A 16972-nucleotide genomic window follows, 5' to 3' on the forward strand; every position below is an offset into this window, starting at 1 on the left:
AGTGATAATACATTAATGTAAACAGATTACTATAAAGCACAAGTGAGTATTACAAAGACAGGTCATATGGTTGCATGCATTGTTGTACATTCAGTCGTATGGAGTATTCTGTTAGGTAGTGTATTTAAAAAATAATAAAGTTAGATTCGGTTTTAGGTTTAACATTTATGTGATATAATTGTGAGAAACATTAAAGATATACAATTTATAAGGTTCAGTTATTCAGTATTTATTTGGTTTTGCGTGAGTAAGTGATCTTTGAGAAGAGACTTGAATTTATAAACAGGTAGTGTTTCTTTTATATTTACAGGTAATGAATTCCAGATTTTAGGGCCTTTTATGTGCATTGAGTTTTTGCATAGTGTGAGATGGACACGAGGAACATCAAAGAGTGATCTGTGCCTTGTGTTATGGTCATGTGTTCTGTATTGTACCTTGTGGAACACTGGGAGCCAGTACTGTACCTTGTGGAACACTGGGAGCCAGTAGTGTACCTTGTGGAACACTGGGAGCCAGTATTGTACCTTGTGAAACACTGGGAGCGAGTACTGTGCCTTGTGGAACACTGGGAGCCAGTACTGTACCTTGTGGAACACTAAGAGCCAGTACTGTGCCTTGTGGAACACTGGGAGCCAGTATTGTACCTTGTGGAACACTGGGAGCCAGTACTGTACCTTGTGGAACACTGGGAGCCAGTACTGTACCTTGTGGAATACTGGGAGCCAGTACTGTACCTTCTGGAACACTGGGAGCCAGTACTGTACCTTGTGGAACACTGTGAGCCAGTACCGTACCTTGTGGAACACTGGGAGCCAGTACTGTACCTTGTGGAACACTGGGAGCCAGTACTGTACCTTGTGGAACACTGGGAGCCAGTACTGTACCTTGTGAAACACTGATAGCCAGTACTGTACCTTGTGGAACACTGGGAGCCAGTACTGTACCTTGTGGAACACTGGGAGCCAGTACTGTATCTTGTGGAACACTGGGAGCCAGTACTGTACCTTGTGGAACACTGGGAGCCAGTACTGTGCCTTGTGGAACACTGGGAGCCAGTATTGTACCTTGTGGAACACTGGGAGCCAGTACTGTACCTTGTGGAACACTGTACCCGCCACTGAATTTAACTCTGTTTACTATTACTCTATTTTTTATGAAGTTAAAGGTCCATCTACCAACTTTTCCTGCTATTCCTTTATCACGTATTTTGTGTGCTAGTATTCTGTAATCGTTGTTGTCGGAGGCTTTTACAAACTCTTTGTACACTACATGTGCATTCTGTTCGTCCTGCAGACCATCCAAGACCATGTCATAGTGGTCCAGTAGTTTGGATAGGCAGGAAGGATCATCCAAGGCCATGTCATAATGGTCCAGTAGTTATGAGAGGCAGGAGCGACCATCCATGGCCATGTCATAATGGTACAGTAGTTATGAGAGGCAGGAGCGACCATCCATGGCCATGGCATAATGGTACAGTAGTTATGAGAGGCAGGAGCGACCATCCAAGGCCATGTCATAATGGTACAGTAGTTATGAGAGGCATGAGCGACCATCCAACTCCATGTCATAATGGTACAGTAGTTATGAGAGGCATGAGCGACCATCCAAGGCCATGTCATATTGGTCCAGAAGTTGAGAGGCAGGAGCGACCTTCTCTAAACCTTTGCTACCCTGGGTTGTGCAATTGTTGGGTATCCAAGTTGTATCTTAGAACCCTTTAAAATATTTTTTTTTGATGTGAGATGTTAGTGCTATAGGTCTATAGTTCTATAGTTTTTTGCATTTGCTTTACCACCTTTGTGAAGTGGGGCAATGTCTGTTGTTTTTAGTGAGTGTGGGACGACCCCCGTGTGTCCATGCTCCCTCTCCATATAATATTTAAGCCATGTGAGAGGTTTCTTGCAGTTCTTAATGAACACGGAGTTCTATGAGTCTGGGTCTGGGGCAGAGTGCATGAGCATGTCATTTATTGCTTTTTTCAAAGTCCTGTTGTGTTAGGATAATATCGGAAATTCTGGAATTAGCCAAATTTTGAATATCGGTCATAAAAATTTTCTTTAGATTGTGTGATTAACGGCTCACTGAACACTGAATCATATTGGACTTTTAGTTCACTCATTTCTTTGTTGTCGTCTCGTCTAAGCAGGGGTCCAATACTGGATGTTTTGGATTAGATTTGGCATATGAAAAGAAATATTTTGGGTTTTCAGTTTCATTGATGTCTTTAGGCTCTGAGTTTTTTTGTCTCGTGTAAGATTCCTTAAGTTTAAGTTCGATGATTTCCATTTCTCTGATCAGTGCCTCAGCAGCTCTGTGATTTTTCGTCTTCGCCTGTATAGGAAGCGTCTCTCTCTTTCAAGTTCACATCTTCTATTTTTGTCTTAGGGAAATATGCCTTGAGCAGACCTCAAGAGCCACAGAGTTAATTCTTTCTAGGCAAAGGTTCGGATCATGTTATTTAGTATATCTTCCCAGTTTGTTTCAGTTAGGACATGGTTAATTTGATCCCACTGTATGATTTTTGTTATTGAAGTTGAATTTTGTGAAGACACTCTTACGACTGATCACATTTTGTTGGTCAGGAGCCCTGTGCATACATGTCTGTACCTCAGTTATGTTGTGATACTTCATATTCCGTATCAGATCACTTTTGGTGATGAGGTCCAGTCTTGTTGGCTGTATTTTCCAGTTTAACGTGAATTTGATACAGAGATTTAATAGCTCATGTATGTGTGAATTTTCATCTGTGCTGCCTCCTGGGGTTATCGCTTCTAAAACATTATTTGCTACATTCCTCCATCTTAGGTCTTTTAAAATGAAATCGCCCAGCAACAAAATATTTGGGTCTGGGATTGAAAGATTTTCCAGACAGTAGTCAGTTTTCATGTGCTGTTCCTTGAAATGTTGGGAAGTTGTATCTGCTGGCTTGTATACAACCACAAAGACGAAGTTGTATCTGCTGGCTTGTATACAACCACAAAGACGAAGTTGTATCTGCTGGCTTGTATACAACCACAAAGACGAAGTTGTATCTGCTGGCTTGTTTACAACCACAAAGACGAAGTTGTATCTGCTGGCTTGTATACAACCACAAAGACGAAGTTGTATCTGCTGGCTTGTATACAACCACAAAGACGAAGTTGTATCTGCTGGCTTGTATACAACCACAAACACGAAGTTGTATCTGCTGGCTTGTTTACAACCACAAACACGAAGTTGTATCTGCTGGCTTGTATACAACCACAAAGACGAAGTTTTGGTTTTCAATCTTTACTACCAAAACTTTAACTACATCATTTGTGGTATTTAGTAATTCTGAGCAAATGAGCGACTCTGACATACAGGCCAACCCTCCCCTGTTGCCTTTTCTTTCAGTTACATCTAAATAAATTATATCCTGAGATCCATATTTCTTTGTCAAAGTGTTCCTTTGTGTGATCTCTTTGAGCTGGAAACATTGCATGGACTCTGTGAGCAGTCCACTGATGGAACGTATTTTGTTGATGGTTTTAGATGCTGTGTATTTAGACTGTATATTTAGACACTGTGTATTTCCCAATACAAATGTTGTCTTACTGTTGGGGGCTTTATTTGTAGGCATTAATATCTGTTGTTCTGGAGTGAATATTATTAGAGGCAGCTGGCCCAGTGGTTAACGCACTGGCCTGTGAGTTTTAGGACTTACTTGCCATGGGTTCAAACCTTACCCGTTCCGTGAAATGTTTTGAAATATATGTGTGCATGTATTCACTGCAGGAGTGACTGTGTGTAAAGTTATTTTGTAGGTGAATTATTCTTATGTTTTCAGAGAGGATGACCCGAGTCAGTCAATATCAAGCAACAGCAGCAGCAGGATCAACAGCAGCAGCAGCAACAGCAGCAGCAGGATCAACAGCATCAACAGCATCAACGGCAGCAGTGTTGGAAACTCTTCGGGTCGTCAGACAAAGTGTTCTTTGTACCCCAGAGATAGTCTGTGTTCCACACAGGAGAGTGGTGAGCACAGCACAGTATCACGCAGCACCTCTGTGTACTCAACAGACAGCGGCTGTGGTGTCCTCCAGTGTTTTACCAACAGACTTACCCTAATACGCCATTCCTCAGGAGAAGCAGACAAATGCACTGACCACTTCTCCTATTTACTAGCAAACGATAATGAGTATCTTAATTGTCTCCACGACATGTTAAGTAACTATAACATGATGTGTTCCGTAACTCCTCCACATATTCGCCAGCATCTAGATGTATTCTTTCTACATATGGAAACATTGTATCAGTTCCAGATTGCGTTACATGGTTTAATTAAAGCAACAGGTGGCAACGCAGCTGAGTTATCGCAGGTGTTTACAAATGACCAATTCCAGCTGTACAGTCGTTGTATGATCATGACTCCAAATGCCCTTAGAGATTTTAGTCGATATTCGGCTTACTTCGAGGAGCATTTCCCTCATCTTAAGAGGAACTTACTGAAGCCGTCTATGAGGATCAACTTTTACGTGATGATGCTGGATACTTTTAAAAACGGAGCTTCGGAGAAAGAGAAAGTTGACTTGGAGTCTGCCCGAGACTACCTGAATCAGCTGAAGCGAGAAGCCAACACTATCATGACTGTTGCTACAGTAGTTAATAGTCCACTTGATCTTAGACTAGGTGGGGAAGTCTTGCAGTTAGGAGAGCTTCTCTGTCTCGGTGGTGGCTCACTTCAGAAGAAAAAATATAATATAATATTATTTGAACACTTGCTGGTTATTACATCGTCAAAGATGGATTATTTTAAGTACAAAACTCATTATAGGGCGGAGCGGTTAGAGGCCGTAGAGAGCGCAGGGGACCAGGAGCTAGTACTCCACGCTTTCACAGAGGGACAACATCAACTGGTTACCATGAGGTTCAAAGCAAAATCCACGTTCCTAAGAGATGAGTGGGTTAAGGGGCTACATAAAATAATACCTCGCAACGATACATCTAGTCAGAGAGAAGGTAAACAAAGTGATACCTTCTCTACGCAAGTTCACTCGCAGATGTTCCCATTGTACCTCTTCTCTGAGTACCCACACTTGTCCTCGGCCATGGTACAACAGGACTTTGTGAATGAGATTCCAAAATTATCATCTGTTGAAGAGTCTTGCCTAGAGATGTTTCTCGAGGAGAAAGCTTACGTACGCCAGCTGTCCTCTCTCTTGAACCCCGAGGCCATACTGCCTCCTGAGACACTTTGCTCCCTTTTAGAAAAATTATACCAATTACACAGCAAGATTCTCCTTCCATATCTAGATAGATCACTCAATATATATAATATTTTCAGATTATTCTTTGAAAATATTGACTCGTTCAGTATCTACGTCGATTATCTTGTAGTTCGTAGTCAAGTAATTTCACAGTTTAATTCCTCTGAGACTCGCCTCTACATCTCACCAGTTCAACATTTGACCTTTTACTTGATATGGCTACAACAGTTATGTAGATACCCAGACCTTAAAGAGTCAGCCCAAAAGATTCTAGACCATTTTAAAACCTACGTAAAGAAGGCTCAGATACGACTCCTGACAGATGCCATCAGCAATGCTAGAATAGATTTCTACAGAAGCGGGAATATCCTCCGTCACGACAGAATGGAAGTGAAGACTCGCAAGAAAGAACTTCGTGGAGGACTATACTTAGCGTTGCTCTTTGAGAATATTATCCTGCTAACCAAGCCCAAGCCTCCCTTTTATGAATATGCTTGGGATATATGGCTGGATCAGGTCAACCTGGGACCTCCTACCAACTCCGACGTGGTCTTCAAGTTAGAAGTTCGTCAGGGTGGAGGGAGAGAACCTGTTACATGTGAGTTTAGGGTTGCCAGCCCAGCCATCAAGCAAGAGTGGCTCAAGTGCATGCAACAGCAAATGTTGCAACAAGCACAGAAGATACGCCAGCGAACATCGGCTGATTTCTGATTATTATAATCATGGGGGAGCGCTGAACCCATAGGATTATACAGCGTCTATAGGGAGAAGGGATGGGAAGGTATGCAGACTTAATTCAGGAAACAGGAGCACAGATCCAATTCCATAGATCAAGAGCCCCTCACGAGCCTCGCGGAACCTCACTTGAGGGGTAGGCTGATTTCTGAAAGCCTCTCTCTCTCGTCAACATCCTGAAGCATCACGGTAGACGTGTCACTGACTTGAGAAAATATACCTGGAGACAAACACAATGTAAACAAAGACTCGGTCTTCGTTTGAGATCTTCATCATGATCTTTGAACACTTAATCTACCTCAAAACTACATCTGTACTGCTTCTGCTGCCTCTGTATTCGACTGAAGAAGCCTACTGTGTAGGCGATATGTTTATGTTGCATTAATTATGTGCAGTATTGACAAACATAAGTGAGATGATTCACGTGTTTCACTTGCGTATCTCCATTGTGGAGACTTTTCACATGCTCTATAGGTTTCTTCAGTCAGCAAAATATAGACTGTGGAAACAGTGGAGAGGTAATGAGGTGGTTAGTCCTCAACCTTCTAGTAGTAGTCTGGGGTAATCAGTCCCTCAGCCTTGAGTTGTCAGTCCAGCAGTCTTGATAAAAGTCAGTTTAAACCTTTATAAAAAAGTCTACCTTGTGGTATACCGGCAAGGTAAACTTCCCGTGGGAAGCTTACCTTGTGTACATTCTTACAAAGACGTTGACTTCCTATTGCTTATAATCATACATTAGGCAGGTACACAGTGAAGGATATGGAAGGATATACATGACACAGCCTGTGTACCATGGATAAGGTACAAATGGCACAATACCATGACTGGAACAATGCAGAAATTACCCACAACTAGAGGAACTTAAAACGACATTTCGGCCCTACTTAGACCATTTACGAGGGACATTTTTACTTGCCAAATGGTCCAAGACGGAACGAGAAGATGCGAGTGATGTATATACCATGGATAACGTTGGTTAATGGGGTTTCAAGCCTATCAACTACACCATGGTATGGTTTTAAACCAATAAATTACAGTCCTTTTCTCCTATAATAGAGATTAATGTGAGCTCTTTGTATACCCTCTCAGGGTATACATCCTCTGTATCCAGGGATACCCTGTATCCACTCATTTCCAGCCCTGAAAATGCTTAAAAACACGTGTTAAACCAGTCTTAGTGGTTTAAAGCTCGGGTTTAAATGTATCTTATCACTTAAGAATTTTAGTGAGTTGTTATACAATTATACAGTTTTGACTTACACCACCACTGTGTGGACTTACACCACCACTTTGTTGACTTACACCACCACTGTGTTGACTTACACCACCACTGTGTTGACTTACACCACCACTGTGTTGACTTACACCACCACTGTGTTGACTTACACCACCACTGTGTGGACTTCACCACTGTGCTGACTTACACCACCACTGTGTTGACTTACACCACCACTGTGTTGACTTACACCACCACTGTGTTGACTTACACCACCACTGTGTTGACTTACACCACCACTGTGTTGACTTACACCACCACTGTGTGGACTTACACCAACTTCACTGTGTTGACTTACACAACTACTGTGTTGACTTACACCACCACTGTGTTGACTTACACCACCACTGTGTTGACTTACACCACCACTGTGTTGACTTACACCACCACTGTGTGGACTTACACCACCACTGTGTTGACTTACACCACCTTCACTGTGGTGACTTACACCACCACTGTGTTGACTTACACCACCACTGTGTGGACTTACACCACCACTGTGTTGACTTACACCACCACTGTGTGGACTTACACCACTACTGTGTTGACTTACACCACCACTGTGTTGACTTACACCACCACTGTGTGGATTTCACCACTGTGTTGACTTACACCACCACTGTGTGGACTTCACCACTGTGTTGACTTACACCACCACTGTGTGGACTTACACAACTACTGTGTTGACTTACACCACCACTGTGTTGACTTACACCACCACTGTGTGGACTTCACCACTGTGTTGACTTACACCACCACTGTGTGGACTTCACCACTGTGTTGACTTACACCACCACTGTGTGGACTTACACAACTACTGTGTTGACTTACACCACCACTGTGTGGACTTACACCACCACTGTGCTGACTTACACCACCTTCACTGTGGTGACTTACACCACCACTGTGTTGACTTACACCACCACTGTGTGGACTTCACCACTGTGTTGACTTACACCACCTTCACTGTGTTGACTTACACCACCACTGTGTGGACTTACACCACCAGTGTGCTGACTTACACCATCACTGTGTTGACTTACACCACCACTGTGTGGACTTACACCACCACTGTGTTGACTTACACCACCACTGTGTTGACTTACACCACCACTGTGTTGACTTACACCACCACTGTGTTGACTTACACCACCACTGTGTTGCCTTACACCACCACTGTTGACTTAGACCACCACTGTGTTGACTTACACCACCACTGTGTTGACTTACACCACTACTGTGTTGACTTACACCACCACCGTGTTGACTTACACCACCACCGTGTTGACTTACACCACCGTGTTGTCGTACACTGTGACACACCACTGTGTTCACTTACACTGCCACTGTGGTGACTTACACCACCACTGACTTACACCACCACTGACTTACAGCACCACTGACTTACACCACCACTGACTTACACCACCACTGACTTACACCACCACTGACTTACACCACCACTGACTTACACCACCACTGACTTACACCACTGACTTACACCACTGACTTACACCACTGATTTACACCACCACAGACTTACACCACCACTGACTTACACCACTAACACCACTGACTTACACCACTGACTTACACCACTAACACCACTGACTTACACCACTAACACCACTGACTTACACCACTAACACCACTGACTTACACCACTAACTTACACCAGTGACTTACACCACTAACACCACTGACTTACACCACTGACTTACACCACTGACTTACACCACCACTGACTTACACCACCACTGACTTACACCACTGACTTACACCACCACTGACTTACACCACCACTGACTTACACCACTGACTTACACCACTAACACCACTGACTTACACCACTAACACCACTGACTTACACCACTGACTTACACCACCCCTCACATTAAACAATATACTCATCAAAATTATAATTTTCACTAATTTATATTACTAATAAAAGTGATTTATAATTTAAATTTCCCATTATAAACATTTTACATATAAATTTAAGGTAATTAAATATTTATCAAAATATATTTTTTCTCTCCCCTTTTTTTAATAATTTACAATTTAATTATTATGGAAGATCTCCGTCACTAGTTCTCTTCACACGCTGAGGGGCCGGGTTCGATACCCTGCGAGGGTAGGAACACTTGGTGTGCTTCTTTACACTGGTGTGGGTGGCATCCTGGGTGTTAGTGGACTGGTGTGGGTGGCATCCTGGGTGTTAGTGGACTGGTGTGGGTGGCATCCTGGGTGTTAGTGGACTGGTGTGGGGTGGCATCCTGGGTGTTAGTGGACTGGTGTGGGTGGCATCCTGGGTGTTAGTGGACTGGTGTGGGTGGCATCCTGGGTGTTAGTGGACTGGTGTGGGTGGCATCCTGGGTGTTAGTGGACTGGTGTGGGTGGCATCCTGGGTGTTAGTGGACTGGTGTGGGTGGCATCCTGGGTGTTAGTGGACTGGTGTGGGTGGCATCCTTGGTGTTAGTGGACTGGTGTGGGTGGCATCCTTGGTGTTAGTGGACTGGTGTGGGTGGCATCCTGGGTGTTAGTGGACTGGTGTGGGTGGCATCCTGGGTGTTAGTGGACTGGTGTGGGTGGCATCCTGGGAGTTAGTGGACTGGTGTGGGTGGCATCCTGGGTGTTAGTGGACTGGTGTGGGTGGCATCCTGGGTGTTAGTGGACTAGTGTGGGTGGCATCCTGGGTGTTAGTGGACTGGTGTGGGTGGCATCCTGGGTGTTAGTGGACTGGTGTGGGTGGCATCCTGGGTGTTAGTGGACTGGTGTGGGTGGCATCCTGGGTGTTAGTGCACTGGTGTGGGTGGCATCCTGGGAGTTAGTGGACTGGTGTGGGGGGCATCCTGTGTGTTAGTGAACTGAAGTGGGTGACATACTGGGTGTTATTGGAATTGAGTGGGTGGCATCCTGTGTGTTAGTGAACTTGTGTGGGTGGCATCCTGGGTGTTAGTGTACTGGTGTGGGTGGCATACTGGGTGTTAGTGGACTGGTGTTGGTGTCATCCTGGGTGTTAGTGAACTTGTGTGGGTGGCATCCTGGGTGTTAGTGGACTAGTGTGGGTGGCATCCTGGGTGTTAGTGGACTGGTGTGGGTGGCATCCTTTGTGTTAGTGGACTGGTGTGGGTGGCATCCTGGGAGTTAGTGGACTGGTGTGGGTGGCATCCTGGGTGTTAGTGGACCGGTGTGGGTGGCATCCTGGGTGTTAGTGGACTAGTGTGGGTGGCATCCTGGGTGTTAGTGGACTGGTGTAGGTGGCATCCTGGATGTTAGTGGACTGGTGTGGGTGGCATCCTGGGTGTTAGTGGACTGGTGTGGGTGGCATCCTGGGTGTTAGTGGATTGGTGTGGGTGGCATCCTGGGTGTTAGTGGTCTGGTGTGGGTGGCATCCTGGGTGTTAGTGGACTGGTGTGGGTGGCATCCTGGGTGTTAGTGGATTGGTGTGGGTGGCATCCTGGGTGTTAGTGGACTAGTATGGGTAGCATCCTGGGAGTTAGTGCACTGGTGTGGGTGGCATCCTGAGTGTTAGTGGACTGGAGTGGGTGCCATCCTGGGAGTTAGTGGACTGGTGTGGGAGGCATCCTGGGTGTTAGTGGACTGGTGTGGGTGGCATCCTGGGTGTTAGTGGACTGGTGTGGGTGGCATCCTGGGTGTTAGTGGACTGGTGTGGGTGACATCCTGGGAGTTAGTGGACTGGTGTGGGTGGCATCCTGGGTGTTAGTGGACCGGTGTGGGTGGCATCCTGGGTGTTAGTGGACTAGTGTGGGTGGCATCCTGGGTGTTAGTGGACTGGTGTGGGTGGCATCCTGGGTGTTAGTGGAATGGTGTGGGTGGACTCCTGTGTGTTATTGGACTGCTGCGGGTGGCATTCTGGGTGTTATTGGATTGGTGTGGGTGGCATCCTGGGTGTTAGTGGACTAGTGTGAGTGGTATCCTGGGTGTTAGTGGAAAGGTGTGCGCGGCATCCTGGTTGTTAGTGGATTGGTGTGGGTGGCATCCTGGGTGTTAGTGGACTGGTGTGGGTCGCATCCTGGGTGTTAGTGGACTGGTGTGGGTCGCATCTTGGGTGTTAGTGGATTGGTGTGGGTGGCATCCTGGGTGCTAGTGGACTGGTGTGGGTCACATCCTGGGTGTTAGTGGATTGGTGTGGGTGGCATTCTGGGTGTTAGTGGATTGGTGTGGGTGGCATCCTGGGTGTTAGTTGACTGGTGTGGGTGGCATCCTGGGTGTTAGTGGACTGGTGTGGGTGGCATCCTGGGTGTTAGTGGACTGGTGTGGGTGGCATCCTGGGTGTTAGTGGACTGGTGTGGGTGGCATCCTGGGTGTTAGTGGACTGGTGTGGGTGGCATCCTGGATGCTAGTGGACTGGTGTGGGTGGCATCCTGGGTGTTAGTGGATTGGTGTGGGTGGCATCCTGGGTGCTAGTGGACTGGTGTGGGTCACATCCTGGGTGTTAGTGGACTGGTGTGGGTGGCATCCTGGGTGCTAGCGGACTGGTGTGGGTCACATCCTGGGTGTTAGTGGACTGGTGTGGGTGGCATCCTGGGTGTTAGTGGAATGGTGTGGGTCACATCCTGGGTGTTAGTGGCTTGGTGTGGGTCACATCCTGGGTGTTAGTGGCTTGGTGTGGGTCACATCCTGGGTGTTAGTGGACTGGTGTGGGTCACATCCTGGGTGTTAGTGGACTGGTGTGGGTCACATCCTGAGTGTTAGTGGACTGGTGTGGGTCACATCCTGGGTGTTAGTGGACTGGTGTTGGTCACATCCTGGGTGTTAGTGGACTGGTGTGAGTCACATCCTGGGTGTTAGTGGACTGGTGTGGGTCACATCCTGGGTGTTAGTGGACTGGTGTGAGTCACATCCTGAGTGTTAGTGGACTGGTGTGGGTCACATCCTGGGTGTTAGTGGACTGGTGTGGGTCACATCCTGGGTGTTAGTAGACTGGTGTGGGTCACATCCTGGGTGTTAGTGGACTGGTGTGGGTAACATACTGGGTGTTAGTGGACTGGTGTGGGTCACATCCTGGGTGTTAGTGGACTGGTGTGGGTCGCATCCTGGGTGTTAGTGGACTGGTGTGGGTCGCATCCTGGGTGTTAGTGGGCTGGTGTGGGTCACATCCTGGGTGTTAGTGGACTGGTGTGGGTCACATCCTGGGTGTTAGTAGACTGGTGTGGGTCACATCCTGGGTGTTAGTGGACTGGTGTGGGTAACATCCTGGGTGTTAGTGGACTGGTGTGGGTCACATCCTGGGTGTTAGTGGACTGGTGTGGGTCACATCCTGGGTGTTAGTGGACTGGTGTGGGTCACATCCTGGAACAAATCTGACATAATTTGCGGGAAATGCTCAGCATAACAAGTGACTTCCTATATAGTAGTATGTCACTGATGTCAGCTATGATCTGTATACCTTGTACATGTGCTGGTATACCTTGTACATGTACTGGTAGTAAATAGGTATTAATACTAGCAGTACTGTATTATAGGGATTACAGAACTCATTAAGAGAACACCAGCGGTTATGGTAGTGTTCTGGTATGGGTACTATAACACTGTACAGTACTGCTGGTGTTCTAGTGGATCCCACCAACATAACACTAGTCGTGTTCTCTTTGTGTGGTTCATAACACGGTTCTCCAACTCCAGGTATGGAATAAAGTGGTGCAGGTTTAATGGAGTGTCGAGGTTTACCTACCTTTTAACATTCTCTACAACTGCGGATGTAGTTCTTCACGTCCTGCCTTATTTTTTGTCCAGTGTAACTCTCTTAATATTCTATAGTTTTTGTAATTCCCAAATGAGCTCCTAAAGAATTTCTTAGGAACTATCAATCTGTCTAATTTTGGCCTCTCAAGGGAGGTTCCTTGACGCTGGTGAGGGGCTCTTGAGTCTGTGCTCAGATTCCCTGAATTGAGCCTAAATACCTTCCATCCCCCCCTCCACATGCGCTGTGTAATCCCAATTTTGGGTTCCCTCTACCTACTTACCAGTCTGTGAGAGCAGTAGGTTGTATTAATTTCATATTTGACTGGGGAATCTGAGTAGGCTTCACCCATGGCTGCCTGATAAGCGGAGTTTAGGGGTGTCTTCCATGTTTTTCCTGAGAGGAGAGTTCCTCGGGCACGTACTTGTAGAGTGACACACTTACCTTGACCTAACCTAACTTAACATAGCCTCACCGTGACCTAACCTAACTTAACCTAGCCTTACCGTGACCTAATCTAACTTAACCTAGCCTTACCGTGACCTAATCTAACTTAACCTAGCCTTACCGTGACCTAACCTAACTTAACCTAGCCTTACCGTGACCTAATCTAACTTAACCTAGCCTTACCGTGACCTAACCTAACTTAACCTAGCCTTACCGTGACCTAACCTAACTTAACCTAGCCTTACCGTGACCTAATCTAACTTAACCTAGCCTTACCGTGACCTAATCTAACTTAACCTAGCCTTACCGTGACCTAACTTAACTTAACCTAGCCTTACCGTGACCTAACCTAACTTAACCTAGCCTTACCATGACCTAACCTAACTTAACCTAGCCTTACCGTGACCTAACTTAACCTAGCCTTACCGTGACCTTACCGTGACCTAATCTAACTTAACCTAGCCTTACCGTGACCTAACTTAACATAGCCTCACCGTGACCTGACCTAACTTAACCTAGCCTTACCGTGACCTAACCTAACTTAACCTAGCCTTACCGTGACCTAATCTAACTTAACCTAGCCTTACCGTGACCTAACCTAACTTAACCTAGCCTTACCGTGACCTAACCTAACTTAACCTAGCCTTACCGTGACCTAACCTAACTTAACCTAGCCTTACCGTGACCTAACTTAACCTAGCCTTACCGTGACCTAATCTAACTTAGGGGGCCGTCGGTCAAAAAATTGTAGTTCTTTTGTTTACCGTTCGATTTCCTCCAGTTTTGGTGCACAAGACAAAGTGTTTTCACTCTAACTTGAAAATATTTATCAAAAATCTACCTCAAACAACAACTGAGAAAAGACTGAAAAAGGACTGATTTACTGAAAATGCCCTTGTGTCAGAATTTATTCCTATATGGGACGACGTAAGGTTGTTTGGACACTTAATGCCGAGAGAACAATGCTTATAAAAATTCCTCATGGATTAGTTTCCTCTAAATAACCTATATTTATTTCACAAAAAAAATAAATTTTTTTTGTTCTTGGAATGTTGCAAAATATCTGCCCTTTACTCCCACATAAATCCCAAAATAATTGGAATATTTCCCAAAATATACCATTAGTAAATAGAGAAATCATTATTTTACAATTTCTGTGAATATCATTCCATTTAATTAAGTAATAAAGGAAGAGATATTGGCCTGGAACGCCGGCCGGCCCGCCGTCTTGATTTTTTTTTTTTTTTTCGCGAAAATCGCGTTTGTTTGGGTGTATTTCTTAGTGAACTGGTGTTCTAGTGCAGTTATCCTCTTCAAAACACCGTTTTCTCTTACTTAGAGACCAAAGAATACGACATGGAGACGACATGAGAGGATTCACTCATTTATATCGAAATATTACCAATGGTCTCTCGCCATATTATGGCTTATTTTATTCAGTCTAGAGTATATAACATGTTTGTATGTTATTTATAGTGTTTATTATATCATATTAGATCAATTCTGATAGATAAATAAGTCGTAGAGTTGATATATAAGCTGATATAAGCATAATAATGAAGTGATTTCTCCTGGCTCTCTGGAGCGGGAATATGGCCGAGTGTTCCCAGATGGTTCCTGATTGGCTGGCACTCTACGGATAAGCTCCGCCTACTGTTTTATGATGCCAAATAGTCATTTATTATATTAAAAAAATAATGCAAGAAAAAGCAATAAAAAACAAGGAAAAAATTCCAAAATATATATGGGCTGTGAGCAGACTCGCTACCCATATCACCGTCACCATACCTGATATAAATGATTATAATTTATTGTAGAAACATCGTAGAACATTGTTTCTGGTACCATTGTGTTGCCAAAGAGTTTAGCTATTTTTCGGTATAAATAACTCAATTTCCATAATTTTTCGATTTTTTTGAGAGCGCGCGGAAAATTGCCCTACAGCCCCCTTTATCTAGCTTTACCGTGACCTAACCTAACTTAACCTAACTTTACCGTGCCCTAATCTAACTTAACCTAGCCTTACCGTGACCTAACCTAACTTAACCTAGCCTTATTGTGACCTAACCTAACTTAACCTAGCCTTACCGTGACCTAACCTAACTTAACCTAGCCTTATTGTGACCTAACCTAACTTAACCTAGCCTTATTGTGACCTAACCTAACTTAACCTAGCCTTATTGTGACCTAACCTAACTTAACCTAGCCTTATTGTGACCTAACCTAACTTAACCTAGCCTTATTGTGACCTAACCTAACTTAACCTAGCCTTATCGTGACCTAACTTCACCTAACCTTACCTTGACCTAACCTAACTTAATCTTACCTTGACCTAGCCTAACTTAACCTTACCTTGACCTTGCCTAACTTAACCAAACCTTACGTTGACCTAGCCTAACTTAACCTAACCTTGACCTAACCTAACTTAACTTAACCTAACCTTACCTTGACCTATCCTAGCTTACCTAACTTAATATTACCTTGACCTAACCTAACTTAACCTTACCCTGACCTAATCTTACCTCGACCTGACGTGGCCTTGACTGGGTCTTGATCTAACGTTGACCTTACCTTGACCTGACCTTGGCCTATAATGACCATACCTTGAACTGAGCAGATGAAACTAGCCACTTTCTAACCCTTGGGAATCATGGCTACATTGATTTGATCCGAGGAAAGGGTAGAGCAGCTCCCTTTCCTTGAATCAAGAGCACTTGGGAGGCTATTGAAGAATGAAGGATAAAAAGAATAGAAAATATATTTTTTTTAATTTATTACAATATCTGTTATACACAGTGTGGGTAGCTCCAGTTCCTTGGATCAAGAACCCTTTGTTATAGACAGTGTGGGCTGCTGCCTTCAATTGAAACCTCATAATATCAATATGATATTTGAAGTTTTACTAGAAATAGTGCATAGGAGAGTGCTGGCTGGAGTGTCACATGACACCACTGTGTCACATGACACCACTGTGTCACATGACACCACTGTGTCACATGACACCACTGTGTCACATGACACCACTGTGTCTGTGTCACTACTGTCTCTGTGACACCACTGTCTTTGTAACACTGTCTTTGTCACTACTGTCTCTGTGTCACAACTGTCTTTGTGTCACAACTGTCTTTGTGTCTCCACTGTCTTTGTAACACCACTGTCTTTGTAACGCCTTTGTTTTCGTAACACCAGTCTTCGTGACACTACCATTTCTGTAATACCATTGTGTTCATAACACTACTGTCTCTGAGGCACCATTGTCTCTGTAACACCACTGTTTCTGTAACACAAATGTCAGTCTGTCATGTTAGTGACAGTATCTGTCAGTCTCCATTGTATCAGTATCATACCAGAGTCTGTTACATCACAGTCTGTTGCACCAGTGACAGTCTCCATTACACCAGAGTCAGTTTGTCACAGCAGAGACAGTCTTCTGTGCAAGGAGTTATGTAGGCAAACCCAGATTATTGATATTTAACTCCGTAAAGAACTCTACGAATGCCGTCTATTACCACATATCACTGTATCCGGTTCGAAGGACCAACTTGTGGAAGTTTGACAGTACGGGACACCGGCCAGCCA

The 16972-nt window shown here is 44.7% G+C and overlaps 1 protein-coding gene and 1 long non-coding RNA gene across 2 annotated transcripts; one reads left to right on the plus strand and one right to left on the minus strand.

Annotated features, from left to right (window-relative positions):
- Positions 1 to 3805: 3805 nt before the first annotated feature.
- Positions 3806 to 9262, plus strand: LOC128704970 (uncharacterized; the record flags this gene model as incomplete). The annotated part of the gene is given in 1 exon segment (XM_070105110.1): positions 3806 to 9262. A coding segment is annotated over 1 exon segment (2134 nt), but the record flags the coding sequence as incomplete, so codon positions are not given.
- Positions 8639 to 9656, minus strand: LOC138855499 (uncharacterized). Its single transcript, XR_011394741.1, has 3 exons — positions 9037 to 9656; positions 8785 to 8907; positions 8639 to 8748 (listed from the first exon to the last, which is right to left on the minus strand). It is a non-coding gene; the product is annotated as an uncharacterized lncRNA (long non-coding RNA).
- Between the last annotated feature and the right edge of the window lie 7316 nt (positions 9657 to 16972).

This window comes from Cherax quadricarinatus, chromosome 97, assembly GCF_038502225.1.
Source record: "Cherax quadricarinatus isolate ZL_2023a chromosome 97, ASM3850222v1, whole genome shotgun sequence".
Taxonomy (NCBI): Eukaryota; Metazoa; Arthropoda; class Malacostraca; order Decapoda; family Parastacidae; genus Cherax; species Cherax quadricarinatus.